General features: G+C 41.7%; 2 protein-coding genes across 5 annotated transcripts; one reads left to right on the forward strand and one right to left on the reverse strand.

Annotated features, from left to right (window-relative positions):
* The first annotated feature begins 409 nt into the window (after positions 1-409).
* On the forward strand, positions 410-5,436 carry exosc1 (exosome component 1). Of its 2 annotated transcripts, none has more exons than XM_038714107.1 (8): positions 410-504; positions 1,362-1,477; positions 1,684-1,758; positions 1,861-1,949; positions 2,048-2,081; positions 3,520-3,570; positions 3,955-4,039; positions 4,322-5,436. In XM_038714107.1, the coding sequence occupies exons 1-8, from the start codon at positions 477-479 to the stop codon at positions 4,426-4,428; spliced, it is 585 nt and encodes a 194-aa protein (XP_038570035.1). In that variant the 5' UTR covers positions 410-476; the 3' UTR covers positions 4,429-5,436. The 2 variants fall into 2 exon arrangements, with proteins under 2 accessions (XP_038570035.1, XP_038570036.1); XM_038714108.1 differs by lacking the exon at positions 410-504 and adding an exon at positions 771-807.
* Positions 5,437-6,058: 622 nt separating this feature from the next.
* knop1 (lysine-rich nucleolar protein 1) lies at positions 6,059-11,028 on the reverse strand. 3 transcript variants are annotated; one of them, XM_038714075.1, is made up of 7 exons: positions 10,802-11,028; positions 10,391-10,465; positions 9,978-10,046; positions 8,627-9,859; positions 8,458-8,529; positions 8,124-8,192; positions 6,059-6,607 (listed from the first exon to the last, which is right to left on the reverse strand). In XM_038714075.1, exons 4-7 carry the CDS (start codon positions 9,818-9,820, stop codon positions 6,302-6,304), a joined length of 1,641 nt encoding a protein of 546 aa, XP_038570003.1. In that variant the 5' UTR covers positions 9,821-9,859; positions 9,978-10,046; positions 10,391-10,465; positions 10,802-11,028; the 3' UTR covers positions 6,059-6,301. The 3 variants fall into 3 exon arrangements, with proteins under 3 accessions (XP_038570003.1, XP_038570004.1, XP_038570002.1); XM_038714076.1 differs by lacking the exon at positions 10,802-11,028 and adding an exon at positions 10,575-10,760; XM_038714074.1 differs by lacking the exon at positions 10,802-11,028 and having other exon boundaries at positions 10,391-10,760.
* Positions 11,029-16,278: the final 5,250 nt, after the last annotated feature.

A 16,278-nucleotide genomic window follows, 5' to 3' on the forward strand; every position in this document is an offset into this window, starting at 1 on the left:
GTAGAGCTGCACTAGATGGTCAATCTCACACCTGTAGGCGGACTCATCCCCACCAGAGATGAGCCCAATGAGGGTGGTGTTGTCCGCAAACTTCAGGAGCTTGACAGACTGGTGACTGGAGGTGCAGCTGTTGGTATAGCTGCTTTTTACCAGTATTTTCTTTCCCTAAAATATACTGCTTTATTCTTACTCACACTTACATAAAAATGTGCATAAAAATTAAGAACGTGATTACCAATACATTGGTTCATCATTATTATTATAAGACGTTATTGCTGTAGAAGTAAGTAATTGAACATTTCGTGCTGTTCTGCTCTGAGGCAGCATTTCATGGCATGTGCCTCTCATGTGTGCCTCAACAAACATGGCGGACTGAGCTGTCCTTTTTTTTCCTCTCGGCGTGGAACCGGCCAATCAGAATCGGCTCGAGCCCTTCGTCACAGCCAATCAACTGACGAGCTGTGCTTCTCGAAAACATGTCGCCCATGAAGCTGTGTGTTCCTGGTGAGTGTCGTAAATTTGTTAGACTACTACTACTTAAGATGTAGTTAAACCAGACTCTTAACCGTTTTGTCCTTGTGTGCTCATGTTGTCTTGTGTAGACGTCGCTGTGTTGATAGAAAATACAGTTAACGTTTCACTGAGGTCTGAAGTGCTTTGTTAGTTATTTCTAGATGCCATGCTTGACGTGAGCTTAACGTTACATTAATGTACATATTAATGCATGGCTAGTATGGAAAGTGGATATTTGACGCTGTAAGTTAACGTTAGGTGCGTTCAGGAACATGACATCCCACTATTTTACGGGTAATAACCGCAACGTTACTTTAACTTTAACTTTCCTCGTACTTTCACTGCCCTGCCCATCGCCCCAGGCAGGACAGCAGCATTCCTTCTCTCACTTGTTTTGACACACTCATGCGAAATCTTGATATAAATGTGCGGATGGCAGTAGGAAATGTCAACAAATATGTTTCACGTCAAGTAAATATCCCGATGTCTGATATGTGAAAGTGGCTTGAAACACCAGTTCTTTGCAGTAGTAACATCCATTACCGTCACGTCAACGTTAAAGCCGAGGTTAAATGGATCAGAGAGACCAGATGAGTGATTCTAGAGCAGTAATTGGCCTCCTCAGATGAAGGACAGTTTTAGACAAAGTGTTACATGATGTAAGTGATATTTTCTGTGTAAACAGTGGTTCTGTATGCGTTTCATCTTTATTCCTCAAGGGTGTTCTTCAGCGGCACAAAGTACACCTGTCACCAATCTATAGCTGTATATACACTGCTTGTTAAAATTATACATACAGAGTTGTCCCCTGAAAACAGCTATGTCTTCCCCCTCTTGTCTGTCTCCAGGTGATAAGCTATGCAGCGTAGAAGACTGTATTCCCGGCACAGGAGTATACCTGCGGCACGGCTACATATACTCGTCGCTAGCAGGCTACGTGCTCAAGAAAAATGAGGGAGAGGAGGTAAGGGGTGTGGTAGTTGGAGAAAGCTCCTGCAGCACTCAGAGGTGTAGGCCAGAGGACAGGTGTTGCACAACGTTTGTGAATGTGACTCAACTGATTTGTTCAGGGCCTGTAATGATATATGGACCTTATTTTGGTGTACTGAACTGATTTTATGTGACCCATGTGTGCATTAGTACTTGTGATTGATTGATGTCTCTTTGCAGTTACCAGTGATCTCAGTGGTGAGGGAAACAGAAACACAACTACTACCAGATGTTGGAGCAATAGTCACCTGTAAGGTATGCAGTGGAATCAGATACTGTTTGTCTATACTTGGAGGATCTGATCTCTTTATCAAAGGGGTGGTTTGTCTTGAGCCCGACTGTTCTTTGCTTGGACAGGTGACGAGCATCAACCCCAGGTTTGCCAAGGTCCACATCCTTTATGTAGGCTCCACACCGCTTAAGGACCGCTTCAGAGGCACTATCAGGTAACCCCCAAACATCTGTCTTGATAGTGGAACAATGTTTTACGTTGTATTTCTCTGTGTCATTCCCAAAACTGAGTCCACTCCCTCTGACTCAACAGGAAAGAAGACGTGCGAGCAACAGAGAAAGACAAGGTGTGTTTGCATCTATGTATCCAATCAGGGCCCTGTTTCAGAAAGCGGGTTTTGTGAAAACTCTGAGTATGCTAAGCCTGAGATGAGGGAAAATCTGGGTTATCAGTTTCAGAGACCGAGATCAGATAAACCCTAGATCAGTAACCCCGGCAGCTTACACTGTGAACCTAACCTCCTCCTGAGGAGACAAATGCTGAGTTTCTGTCTGACTCCTCCCCTCCTGCGGAGCCTGAAGCGGCTGTCTGACATTTCCTCATTCATGATCTTGAACATGACCGTTTTTATGATCAATCTGTCATCGATGTATGGACAGAGAGTTATCTCCAGACATCGTGGATTTATCCTCAGCACAGAATAAAATCTTTAGGCTACACTGTCCTTTACAACACTGAGTCAGTGGACTAAAGGCAGCTTTCAGGTTGGCAACAGTTGCACCAAAATACTTACTGTGGGCTACATTACTGCAGTAATACTACACATTAGTAGGCTACTGCACTGTTTAAACTAATCTGTATAAAACTGTTCAAATAACAGTAATCTTTCATATTGTAGTCGCACTGATCGGAACATCCATATGGTATTATTATGTGGGATATGATGTGAATATGAGAGAGTGAAGATGACTGTGGTGCAGCTGAAACAAACAAATGTAGTTTAAATGTGAGTTTTTCATTATTAGGTGCTGACAATCTGAATGTGTTTTGACATAATTTCATTAAATACGAAATGAGCAAGATTTTATTAATGTAACATAGACGTCTAAAACTTTGTCAGTTTAGACACATTTTTCCCTCCAAAAAAATGAATAGGATAATCTACTGCGTCGGATTGTGACTTTACAATTGGTCCAAATTATGTCTGATCTGTTTGATGATATTCAGTTATTGCCTCTGGCATTTTTTCCCGTCAGGTTACAGCTGAATAAACAGGCCTATAGCCCATTTCAAATGAATGTAATGGGCTATAGGAGAATTCCATCACTTTATCATTCATTAAGGAAATTCAAATGTGGTAAATGATGAATGAGCAATGCTGTATAAAATGTAATATTGTTAATCTATTGATCGTTCCTATACTCCTGCATTTTAGAGCCTATGGTCCGTGTTGGCACGCATTCCTTTTTTTTTAGCTCCACCCAATTTAAATGGAGGCTCTGCCATTATTTACCTGTTACCATTGGTGAATCATAGTATCGTAGCTGCATTAATGGTGGCTTTTTCATTTTTTGCTATCAGGCTCAACATACTCCTGAACTTATTCTGATCAGCTGTTCTGAAACCGAAAATTCTGAGTCTCAGGCTCAGTCAATTCAGCGCTCACAGTTAATCTCAGAGTTTGTTAAACCTGCTTTCTGAAACAGGGCCCAGATCATCCTCATCTTTTTTAGTTCCTGTGTACTTATTGATCGAAGATAACGTGCTTAGCATTTTTGTTACAGGTGGAGACGTATAAAAGCTTCCGACCTGGTGACATTGTCTTGGCGAAAGTGGTATCCTTCACCTGCACTCGGTATTAAATACCTATTTTAAGAGTGAAAATGGAAACAATTCATCAGTTGTGAAAACTATTCAGCTTATGCACCAGTTGCCACCCTTCCCCCCATCTGAAATTCCTCAAATAGGAATGCCTTGGATAACGAAAAACAAAATCACCTCCACAGATGTCATGTTATCAGTTCCCATGATGTCTGGGAGTGTTTTGGTGTTTAATAAAAGGGGTGCGAGGATTATTATGAGTAGCAGATGCATATTTACACTTTTACTTTTACCTTTGGATCTTTACTATGAGTGAATTGACAGAGCAGTGCCACTTCAGTGGTTGGTGTGGTTGAATGTTTACTTCTGCGTTGTTAAGCCTTGACCTGTGATGTCAGATCTCTCTTGGTGATGTGCAGTCTAACTACCTGTTGACAACAGCGGAGAATGAACTGGGGGTGGTGGTGGCACACAGCGAAGCAGGTAACTCTCACGATTCCTCTTTTGTTTCTCTCAGTCAAAACACAGGAGGATTCCAGCAAAACACTGCACAGATTGAGAGTCTCCTGTTTGAACACAAGATGGTGCAAAAGTAACTGTCTATGAAACATGAGAGAAAAGGGTTACATGTGCATCTGTAGGCAGTTGTTTTTTAATATTTTTTTGCTTCCAATAACTCTTTAGGTTTTTGAATATGTCTTGTGGTGTTAATAGTGTGATGATACAATGTGTTGACTTAATTGTATCACATCTTTGTTGAATCAGGTTCCCAAATGGTTCCCATCAGCTGGTGTGAGATGCAGTGCCCACGGACACACGCCAAAGAGTTCCGCAAAGTGGCGCGAGTGCAGCCAGAGTATCTACAGGCATGAGAGCCCTGAAACGTCTTTCTTCCACAAGGAACACACAGCTTCCCCCCCAACCCCTTCTCTCACTGTCGTCGAGTAGCCTGGTTCAGATATTTTCTGAGAGACTGGACGTTGTTAGTTACTTTTGGTTTCATGTTTGTCTTAAGTGTTTTTTTAAATAGCCTGCCTTCTGCACATATTGTCATCATTTAAATGTGCCAGGTTGAAAACACAGAAGCGTTGTCGGACCAAACTTCAAAGTTGTCAGGACATATTCCAAACAACGTAGCGACTGTTGTAAAGATGTTATTAACTGAACAAAATGTTACATTGCAGCTGCCAAACTTTCTAAGAAACCTCTATGTTGGGATGCTTAACGCATCATAATTTTGCACCTAGTGAAGAAAGGCCTTTTCCACAGATGCAGGATTCCCTTAGTTTTGCTAATAGGTATTATGGCGGATCAACAGGTCGCTTGAAGGATGAAGCAGTTGGTGCAGGATGCTGGGTGCTTACACGTGTAGGGCCCTGTGTACATCACATGTAAAGGCAAAAATGAACACTCATATTCTGAGATCATTCTAAGGCCAGTGGCTGTTTTGGTCTGAAATGAGGATTCGACCAAAAATGCTGCATAACACCACACTTTGAAACTTCTTTTGCATGATGTTGTATATGCAGACGCCTTGTTTTGTTTTTTTAAACCTTGTCCATAAAGCGACATTATACCATCTCCTCAGGCTTCCTTTTCCTTACTCCTTTCCAGTTTCAACTAATGTCCTGACAGTAGTTTTAAAGGAAGGTGAATTTGATTAAGAGCCTAATGTTCAATCAGAATTACAACACAGCTACCATGCGAGGAATATTGAAGTACAATGTATGATAGTCAAATATTTCTTTCTTATCCAGCACATTATCAAAATGATTGAGCCTACGACAAGCAAAGAGAAAGTGTAATTTCCTTATTCTTTATTCACTTTACAGCAGATGGAATTCATGTGTAAGATTGAAATAAAATGACTATCAAACCAATCAATTAGTTTATTCTCTTTATCCACACTGACTTAAGATGTACATGTATTCATTTAGCTGACTCTTTCATCCAACTAGGGGTTAAGTGTCTTGCTCACGGACACATTGGTGGATGTGACACAGTGGTGAATTGAACCCAGGACTCAGACCAAAAGGCTTGTCCCATGTCTTATCACCTGCGCAAGTGACACATTGTGTCTGTTTTCCTCATGCTTGTAGCTATTATGAGAATGAAAGTAATGCAGAGGATGAAAATTTGTTTGTCTGGTACACCTTAAAAGAGAAAAAACACTAACAAGCGTAGGTGCCATGGACGTGTTAGCTCGCTAATGAAAAGTGGGACGGAAAGTAGAGCTGCAATGATTACTCTATCGAAAAATAATTAATTGCCAAACAAAAATGTCAGACGTCTGCTGGACTTGCAATTTTCCTTTGTCATTTTTGATGAAGTGTTTTTGGGTTGCTGGTTGGACAAAAGCAGCAGTATGGAGATGCAACAGTGGCTTAAACAATAAATCAAAAATAAAATTGTTAATTTTCCCCTGCAGAACTAACAAAGTGTGAACAGAGACCTAATGAAAATCCCATGACACACAGATTCTCAGTTACAAAATCAGTCCAGTTCCTTGAGCAGCAGGATGTTTAATATACAGTATGTACAAATGGCACTGTGTCCATTCTCTGATATTCATTTATGTACAAGGTGTTATAATAGTAGTCTGTTGTGGGATGTGGATTTTCCAGTGAACCTGAGCAAACAGTTCATTGTCCGAGTCTACAGTTAAAACTACACATACAAAAAAAACCTTTACAAACATATACACATCTCAAATATACAAATATTACCCCTCCAAACACTCGAAGCTCAGTCATCAAAGCGAACTGATCGACGTGTATTTATGTCAATGGAGAACTTCTTATTGGATGGTGCAGCAAACCCAAGTCCTGCCCCCCTGTTACTGAAGTCCACTCTGCGCGAGTGAGCTCGTTCAAACTCTCCCAGAAGCCCTTGCTGCAACTGCTGCTGTGCTTCCTTCCCCAAGGCCATATTTGCTCCTCCAGTGCTCCCCGTAGCTGGCTGAAAACCCTTTTTGAAGCCGCCCATCAACCGGAGGAACTTCTGCTGCTGGTCAGAGCTATCGAACTGGGCGGTGCTCCACTGACCGAAACCCTGAGGAACAGAGACAGTGGGGACAAATATTAGCTCTTGTAAAAAATATTTATTTTGATTTTTAATGTGTCCATTTAGTGTAGCTTTGTGTGTTACACTTAATAAACCTGCAGCAGATATATACTTGGGCGATGACAGTGCCTGATTAAATGTAATTAAGATGAGCTTGAACATCAACCCAGGTGGGTTTTTTAAGTAGGAAAAACAGGAGGCTCACTGTTCAGTTTATAACTAACTAGCAACTGGGACAGGAACAGAAACCCCTCAGACGTTGCCCAAGAATCCTCTGGTTTTTAAGATTTCTTCAGTATCAAATTAATTCAATGATAGCTGTGAGTACATCCAATGGTAGACAGCAAACATGAACTGTTACTAGTTAAATCGGCGAGCTGTATATTAACGAATCATACACGGATTAAAAGGTTTGGGTAATTTTTGTTCAGCTTCTCTACGCGGTTTCCACCTGACCTTTATATTCTTCGTGAGATGGAAGAATTTAGAAAGTTTCGCGGCACTGCGGAGAGCCTCCAGCTGCAGTAGGCACATGAATTAGGCTATACGTAAAACAGGAGCATCGAACGTCATCCAGCCAGAGGGAACGACCACTGTCTGTCCAGTGCGCCGGTTCCACTGGCAGCACAACGCATATTAGGTCTACCGGTTAGGGAGCGGGGCGCTGGAGTGTAGGCTACAGGGCGAGGGAGAGGAGGTTGCGGGAGCGACCTGGTGCGCTGCGGACACTGATCATTCTCTCTGGTTGGATGAAGCCCGACTGTAGACTGTATATAGCCCGATGCAGACCACAGCTGTTGCAAACAACAGGCGCACGTGTAGGTTGTGCTCCGCTCTCCTCTACAGATGTCTGTTTTTTTTTGTTTACAGTTTTTTGTTTACTGTATTTTTCCATTTTCTATTTTAAATCAGAAAAACCACAACTTGTTTTTCCAATGTGATTTTGAAACGTAATAATGAAAGAACGAATCATACATGGATTATTAAGGAGCTCTCCACTGATTTTATACATCAAGCTCAGTTTACCCATCACAAGGAGTGCTGTGGCTATGACTTGTTACTTTGATGAATCCTTATGATTGGATAGTAGCTCCACAGATTTTTCTCTCCAACTTTTGGCAAGTCCCACTAGCAACACTACTAATGTTGACGATAATGTGAAAATAATATAAATATATTTTAAATCCTTGTATCTACAGAGGACATGCAACTCTCCCTAACCCTACACAATTTAATGATTTTTAGAATTTCTTTAGAAAAAAAATATGCTATTGAATTGCATTATGGGAAATCAAGTGTTTTTTTAGCTTCACCTGCAATAGGGACTAAAAATTAGGATCTCTGCCTCTACTATATCAATTTTGCCAGTTCTTTTTATTTATTTATTTATTTTTAAATAGGCCTGAGTCCTCAGTTTCATGAAAGTGTAATACTAAATACTGGAGTACCCATTCAATGAAAGAAGCCAAAGGGGATCTCCATAGTTTTCTTATCTAATACTTACCGTAGGTTTGGCTGGTTTTTGAGGTTGAGAGGCCTGGTCAATCTCCATTTGTAAAGCCTGTCTTCGTTCCTATGACAAACCAAAATCCACTTCATTAAGCAAATTAAACAAGACATACCATTTTTTTTACCAGCACCTTACAGAGTTATTTGAAAAAATAAAACGTTGTATGAAAAGTACCATTGGCTGGCTGCTTGCAGTGGCTTCATATTTAACATACAGACATGAGTGGTATCAATGTTCTCACCCAACTCCCTTCCCAAAATGTCAAACTACATTAACGGCCAACATAAATGTCACACTTAAAAAGGTGATGGATGAGAGCCGTGTTTACCTGGTTGATAGTGACCTCATCAGAGTTTCCAGTTTTTTCTGACAAGAAGACCACGTCCACTTGGGGTGATTCCTGAAACACAACAAATCACAAACGAGGTTCACTGCCAGGCAAAAAAAAAAAAAAAAAGAAAACGACGCAGCGTCATTGGCCTCAGACACACACTTACATGTTGGTCTTCCACCTCTTCTTTAATCATCTTCTTTTTCGTCTTCTTTTTTGCACTAGTTTCAAAACTCACATTCTCCGCTTGTGTTTCCACCTTAATGGAGCTCTTCTTCCTTTTGCTTTTCTTGCTTGTTGAGTCCCCAGCTACTGTGACAAGAGTTTCTGTACTCTGCACCTCAACTTCTTCACATTTGAGCATAAACGGCTCATCCTTCTCTCTGTTTTTCCTTTTCTTCTTCTTTGGCACTGTGTCCTCTACTTCGCTGACCTCCACAGAAGCTTTTCTACTCTTGTCTGTTTTCCCTTTTTTCTTTAGCTCAGTCTTCCTTTCGTCTATGATAACAATTTCACTCTCTGTGGATTTGTCTTTCTTGTTGAGCATAGTGTGTTTCTCCACTTTGCTACTTTTGTTGTTGCCTTTGATCTGAGGTTCTTCATTTCCAACTTTCACCCTTTTGGCTTCTTTCTTTTTGTTCTTTTTCACTTTTACCTCTTCAACCGCACCAGTCTCTCCCTCTGATGTTTCTAACTTCACATCATTCTCAGCCACTTTTGTTTTGGCTTTATTTTTCTTTTTTGTTGTTTCATCTGTGCCTTCAGTTGCTTCCTTTTCAGTCTTTTTCTTCTTCTTTTTTTCTTTAACTTGCTCCTCAGTCTCTTCTGAGCTTTCAACTAAAATATAGTTTTTCGTCTTCTTGGCTTTCTTTGACAGTTTATCCTTTCCAGCTTGCTGTTCTTCCTCCTCATCTTTTTCTATCGTTTTATTTTCTGGTTTCATTTGTACAGACTTTTTTTTAACTTTCTTCCTCTGATTCTTTCCCATTTCTTCTTCTTTTACTGCACTCAGTGCAGTTTCCACTTGATGTTCAGCCAGCTGCTGCTGCTTCTTCTTTTTGCGGACTTTCTCGTCATTTCCATTCTTAGCATCAGGCTCATCTGCATCATTCAGAGTTTCAGTGACAATCTTCCTCTTCTTTTTCCTCTTCTCTTCCTTTTCACCACCTCCATCACACGACTCATCTTCTATGATAATTGTATCAACCTTTTTACTCTTCTTCTTTTCCTTTTTCACCTTTGCTAGGCTCCCATCATCAACAGTACTGTTTCTGTTTTCAAGCAGAGAGACTTGTCCTATCTTGAGTTTCTTCTCCTTCTTTACAACATTCTCCTCACCCTCCATCTTCATTTTCACCATTTCCAGTGGCCTCTCCACAGCAACAGACCTTTGGCTTGTCTGGTGAGAGAAATACAATTACTGCAAGACAATACCTATTGATAATATATTAAATTGCAAAACCAGGCTCATTGACAATGTGTTTGTGCAAGTGTGCAATAGAGCAACTAACACCTACCAAAGGTTTGGCTAACTGCTTGGGCTGGGACTGCTGATCAATGTCTCTTTGCAGGGCCAGTCGCTTCGCCTGCAGGGAACAGAGCAGAACAAACACAGAGTGCATTGGAGTCAATTAATATTTCATCTATCTGCAAAGTTGTTTTTCACACCTTGTATTCATGTATCATTCTGCTTGTGTCTGCCAATTCAAGCTCTGCTGCAGGTTCTACTGATTATCCTCAGTTGTGGACTACTCACGCTTAATTTGTGTTACTGTTAAGCACACGGTCACACCGTAGGATCTGCATGCATGGTCATGTAAAGTGTGTCCAATAACTTGTGTTTCAATCCTGGATAATTATTCTACCTAGCATGTGTTCATCGGTCAGCACAAATTATCCTGATTCAAACTTGGATATCTGAAATCAGTACCTGGTCCAAGGTGATCTCATTGGATTTAAGTGCACACTTTGAAGAAACAAAGATCACGTCCTCATCGGAATCCGTCTGAAACATAAAACGCACAAAATGTCTTCAGGTTCAGATGAACATGCTTTCAGGCCCACTGTCGATAAATGAGCTAACACCTGAACGAAGACATGTTGAGTTACGACACCTCAGGATGTTAAAAGAGTGATAACACGGCAAAAGCAACACTTGAATGAACAAGTTTATTCAGAGCACACTCTTGGTAAACTATGCTAACTAGCTAACAGCCGCTAAAATCGCAGCTAACAGGTTAAATCGATGGAGAAACAAACTAATCAGGCAGCCAGGCAGTGACACCATTTTGCTATAGTTGCACAATATATGGTGAAACGTAAACTGAAGCAATTTACTTACTTTGTAACCTTTGATAATTCACGTGGATACCCGGTTGCTTTCTTCACCCGGAAGTAGTTTCCTGTTGTTCCCGTTAGTGACGACGAGCTAGGCGTCCGTAGCAACGAGCGCGCACTTAGGTAAAGCTAAAGCTGCTAGCTTGGTCCGTTAATTATATATATATTTTTTACATTATTGAACTAACATATTTACAAGGCATGCTAACATAAACAAATAAACAAATAGATACTTTTAAATAAAGATATTAAATAACTGAAAACAACATACGATTAACAGAGTAAAAATTAAACAACACTTACACATGGTGTAAGTAAACAAGAGGGGTCCAACCATAGACAGTCTATTACTGGACGAAGCCACCCCGCTGATTTGAATGGAGAGCAGTGAAGCCAGTTTTGGACCAATAAAATACTACAGGGCCACTTCCTGTTGGCACCAGCGTCTACTGCGCATGATCGCGCAGCATAACCGTGGTTTAATGACGTAGAACAACGGCAGAAACACCGTAATTCTGGTATCTGCAGAGCTGCACCAACAAAAAGTGTCATGACTCAGTGTGTTTGTCTCACTCGGATCGTCACTGATTAAGTTAATCAGCCCACCTATGAGGCTCTCCTGTCAAACACCAACACAGCGTCACTGATGGCCGAATAGTTTTTTTTAGACTGCTGAGAGTTTATAATCTAAGCAATACGGTTACATCTCTCATGTGCGAAGGGGTGTCACATGGTTTTGACGCACAGGACGTAACGTGATGCATTCTAGGTTGTTTCGCTACTCTACACATCGCGACAACGGTAGGTGACCGGTTATTAGTGATGGGCAAATGAAGCTCTCGTGATGCACTGAACCACCTGAGCCAATTGTTTCGAAAATGGGTTGAGTACTCGAAGCTTCAGTTACAGTGACCTCTCCTGGTGAAGTTCAAGGCTGCAGGCAAATTAGACAGGTTAGCTGGTGGACACGACGCTTTTAATTATATACACGCACGCCCCTCGATGAGCAGTGCTGGAGAAACTACTTTACTTTTGTAGAAAAGACCATTAGTTATAAAGCATCTTTGCTTTAATCACCCTTGGATTTAAAGTATATTTACTTTGAAAATTCTTTGATGCACACACATTAAGACTGAACATCATGTTCAAATAAAGCTTGATGAACGCATGTATTTTGTTATTGAGGAGAGAGTGCTGGGAAATATGGCACAGGTTGGATGTGCTTGTGTAACTATGACAGGGGGTGAATGTGTTAGATTGGGTGCACAAACACTCAAAGCTTTCGAGGCAGTGCCAGAGAATCACGTGATTGGACCGCGAACCAGTCGGTGATTCATTCAGTAAGTGAAGCAGTTGCTGCTTTTTTCGTACCAAAGCAAGCTTTGAAGCAGTGGTTCAATAGGATTGTAGTCCAGGGGTTTGAAGCGTGTATCGAAGCTTCAGTGTCGCACTGCCATCACTACTGGTTAGCATTATCCAAAACACTGAGTAAAGTCTGAATGCATATGTTCGGCGTCAAAATAGCTAACGTTACCGCTGTCAATATTGTACATCTAAATCACACAAATTTCAGATTGTTACACGTGCGTATGTTGGGTTATTTGTCGTTCTACGCCAACGGTGGCTAGCATTAGCTCCTGAAGTAGCAGGATTAGCTTTTTTCCCCTTTGGATAACGTAAACTACTCCTACTGTATGAAGCTACTGTGTGTTCGTTTTGCAAGGGCATAAGTTTGCATTTGTCTAAACATGTTTGACGACGCTCAGGTTAGTTATTTGTCCAAAAGAAGATTAAATAAAGATATATATCGTTTAGACCGTTCGGTGTAGCTTTTTCACACTTTTGCACAGTGTGCAAAGACTTTGCTGACTGTACGAATTGATCTTAGTTGAGCTGAAGTTTATGTACTACGACAGTGTTTCCCATCCCTCTCCTGGAGAAAGTTACCCCATGTCCTGCATGATTTAATCTCTCCCTGTTTCAACACAGCTGATTGAAGCAGCTTCAGGAGAGTTTAGTTTGAATCAGCTGTTTTGGAGCAGGGAGAGATTTAACACACACGGTTATATAAACAGTTATTCCCAGAAAGAAACTACTCCTCACTATAGCCACTGTTGGCATATCCTAATTTGTGTGATTTAGATGTATAAATATTGATAGCGGTAGATATTTTGATGGAACATGCCAAGACCCATGCAAGTAGTGTGCTTCTGTGTGTATGAGAGAAAGTGTTGACCACGTAATGATCAATGAAGTCTCCGTCCAGGCTTCTATTATTTATTTATTTATTTATTAATCCCCGCCGGTAACGTCCAATATACTACAGAACCCCACGAAGCTCAAATTGTAGTCCAGTTCCCACAGATGTCCGTTTTTCTATTAAATTCAGCTGCAGTAAAATAATTTACTCTTCAAAGGGAAATTATGAATGAGAAGTGTGTGTGTGTGTGTGTTTTAAGAAGACTGGAAGAGAGGCTAAGTGGCTGCTGTATGGACGGAGTTAACGTCCTATTTTGACAGAATAAGTAAATGGTGCAATAACAATGGAAGAATCCATGTACTTTGACAATGAATATGTTTGACTAAAGGAATCTACTGTGTAGCTGGCTTGTGTCATGTAGATGAATCACTTGCTTCTGTCTGGTTTGCGAGGCAACCCCCAGCTAATCAATCCTGCTTCAGCCTAATGTTGACACCACTCTATTAGCATACAGGCGCAGGGAAAAATAAATGTTACAGGCATTAATAAATGTTGAAATGTGGAAATACAGAAATAAATGCATGTAGAAATGCATAAATAAATACAGAAACAGAAATAAATACAGAAATATAGGCTTTTTTTATTACAAAAATATATTTAATTTTAATTTATTTCTGCATTTATTCATTCATTTATAGATATGTAATTTTTCGTCCCTCATACTAAGCGACCTTTGCGATGGCATAGGGCCCCGTGGCCAGCAGAGGGCCCCTACAATCACTAGTGGTGGAAAAAAAAATCACTGAAAAACGAAACGTAAAATAAAATGAGAGACAGCTCTCTATAATATGCACCATAAAAGCATATTGGTTATTTAATTTAGTTATATACTATGGAAAATCAGCTGTGACCTGTGACTCCTGACCCTGATCGACCCTGTGACATCACCGACATCACTCGCTATGCTGGGTCTGTCAGGCTTGATCAGAAGGAGCTGTATTGCCAAGTAGTGCTTTACACATACGAGGAATTTGCTGTGGTGATAAGGTGCTACACGTAGACAAACATACAGCCAACATAAATAAATGTAGAAATATATAAATATGGAATGGAAGAACAATGTTACTGATATATACATGTGCATTATTCTGGGTCTGTGCCGTGCAGAAGTAACGCAACGGAAGAGAATATTGTGTACATATAAATATACAACAACAAAGATCAACAATCAACAACAAATATGTGCAATGTGCCAGGTCTGAGCCCGACACGAGATGAAACGGTATTTACATGTGCAGAGACATTTGTATCATTTGCAAGGGGGGAGTGTCAGTGGGGGACACAGGCCTTGTAAATGAGGCTAGTTGCAGATGGGAAGAAGCTGTTTTTGTGGCGAGAGGTTTTGGTCCTGATGGACTGCAGCCTCCTGCCTGAGGGGAAAGTCTGAAACAGTTTGTGTCCGGGGTGGGAGGGGTCAGCTGCAATCTTTCCTGCTCGCCTCAGAGTCCTCGAGGCGTACAGGTCCAGAAGAGGAGGAAGATTGCAGCCAATCACCTTCTCTGCAGAGCGAATGATACGCTGCAGCCTACCCTTGTCCCTGGCAGTGGCAGCAGCGTACCAGATGGTGATGGAGGAGGTGAGGATGGACTCAATGATGGCGGTGTAGAAGTGCACCATCATTGTTAGGTTTATTTGCACATCATTGGGCCTTCTTGGTGATGGAGGTGATGTTCAGCTTCCACTTGAGGTCCACAGTGGTGACTGGGGAATCACACAGGATGATGGTGGAGGGTGGGGCTGTGCTCTTTCTGAAGTCCACGACCATCTCCACAGACTGTTCTGGCTGCACCAGGTCACTAGATGGTCGATCTCCCACCTGTAGGCGGACTTATCCCACCTGAGATGAGCCCAATGAGGGTGGTGTCATCCACAAACTTCAGGAGCTTGGCAGACTGGTGACTGGAGGTGCAGTTGTTGGTGTACAGGGAGAAGAGAAGGGGGGGAAAGAACGCAGCCTTGAGGTGTCACCACTCCTAAATGCCTCCTCCTTTTCCAACCTCAGCTGTCTGAGCTTAGCTGTGAACCAGGGTTTGTCATTGTTATAACTCACCCTGGTCCGTGTTGGAATGCAGCTGTCTTCACAGAAGCTGATGTAGGACGTCACAGCCTCTGTAAACTCATCCATATTGTTGGTAGCAGTCCTGAAAACCTGGAGGTCCTCAACAGCTTCACTAGTCCACTTCTTTGATGTCCTCACTACAGGTTTACAAAGCTTTTTACCTGTAAGCAGGAATCAGATGGACCATCACGTGATCCCAGTTGAGCGTGTGTGACTGCGTGATAGGCATTGCTAACTGTGGTGTAGCAGTGATCCAAAGTGTTCCCCTCTCTGGTTGGACACTTTATAAACTGTCTGTTTGGGGAGTTCTTGGCTGAGATTTCCCCTGTTTAAGTCACCGAGAACAATAACAAGGGAGTCCAGGTTTGTCTGCTCCACACACAGTATCCGGTCGGCCAGAATGCCCTGGGCATCCTGAACGTTTGCGTGCCGAGATGTAAACACCAACCAGAGTGAATGAAGCAAACTCACGGGGGTAGTAAAACGGTTTACAGTTAATGATAAGAAATTCCAGATTAGGAGAACAGTGCTGCTGAATCACTGTAACGCTGCTACACCAGCCATTGTTAATATAAAAACAGACACCTCCACCTTTTGTTTTGCCGGAGAGTTCTGTGTCGCGGTCCGCTCTGTACAGTTGGAAGCCTGCCAGCTGCAGCGTGGAGTCCGGTATCAGTTCAGACAGCCAGGTCTCTGTGAAGCACAGAACAGAAGATGAATGAAAGTCTCTTTTTTCCCCCCACCAGAAGCTGAAGTTCGTCCAGTTTGTTTCACAGTGGAGAGCAGTACCATCGTGGTACCACCACACCTGTCTCTCCAGTTTCTACTGCTCCAGTGGATCCAGCTGACTGGCCATCAGTCCTTAATGACCAGTTACACGTTGATGTGGTGAGCAGGGAACCAACACAGGTTGACAGAGACATTTTGACTTTTACAAAAAGACACTCAGACAGTAAAAGTCTTTTCTATCATGTTTAGATATTCATTAAACAACAGGGAGAGGACACCACAATGATTTTTGACCTTTTTTTTTCTCTCCCTCGGATCATCTGCTGCGAGCTTTGGAGAAAACAATGATTATTACATTGTGTTACAGTCATGCTTACAGTGTGCATTGCAATGATCACTTCCTTTTCTAGTTGCTGGATTTCCAGTTTCCTCA

This window comes from Micropterus salmoides, unplaced genomic scaffold (genome assembly GCF_014851395.1).
Source record: "Micropterus salmoides isolate LMB-PRFRI ecotype aquatic unplaced genomic scaffold, ASM1485139v1 Ms_hic_scaffold_12, whole genome shotgun sequence".
Taxonomy (NCBI): Eukaryota; Metazoa; Chordata; class Actinopteri; order Centrarchiformes; family Centrarchidae; genus Micropterus; species Micropterus salmoides.

What these genes read in the sequence shown, in the direction of transcription:
- exosc1 (XM_038714107.1), top strand. Translation starts at nt 477, where the DNA reads ATGTCGCCCATGAAGCTGTGTGTTCCTG. An exon ending in CATGAAGCTGTGTGTTCCTG is followed by an intron (nt 505 to 1,361) that starts GTGAGTGTCGTA and finishes GTCTGTCTCCAG; the next exon opens with GTGATAAGCTATGCAGCGTA. An exon ending in GGTGGCACACAGCGAAGCAG is followed by an intron (nt 4,040 to 4,321) that starts GTAACTCTCACG and finishes TTGTTGAATCAG; the next exon opens with GTTCCCAAATGGTTCCCATC.
- knop1 (XM_038714074.1), bottom strand. Translation starts at nt 10,474, where the DNA reads ATGTTTCAGACGGATTCCGATGAGGACGTGATCTTTGTTTCTTCAAAG. An exon ending in ATGAGATCACCTTGGACCAG is followed by an intron (nt 10,047 to 10,390) that starts GTACTGATTTCA and finishes TGTTCCCTGCAG; the next exon opens with GCGAAGCGACTGGCCCTGCA. An exon ending in AAGAGGTGGAAGACCAACAT is followed by an intron (nt 8,530 to 8,626) that starts GTAAGTGTGTGT and finishes GTTGTGTTTCAG; the next exon opens with GAATCACCCCAAGTGGACGT.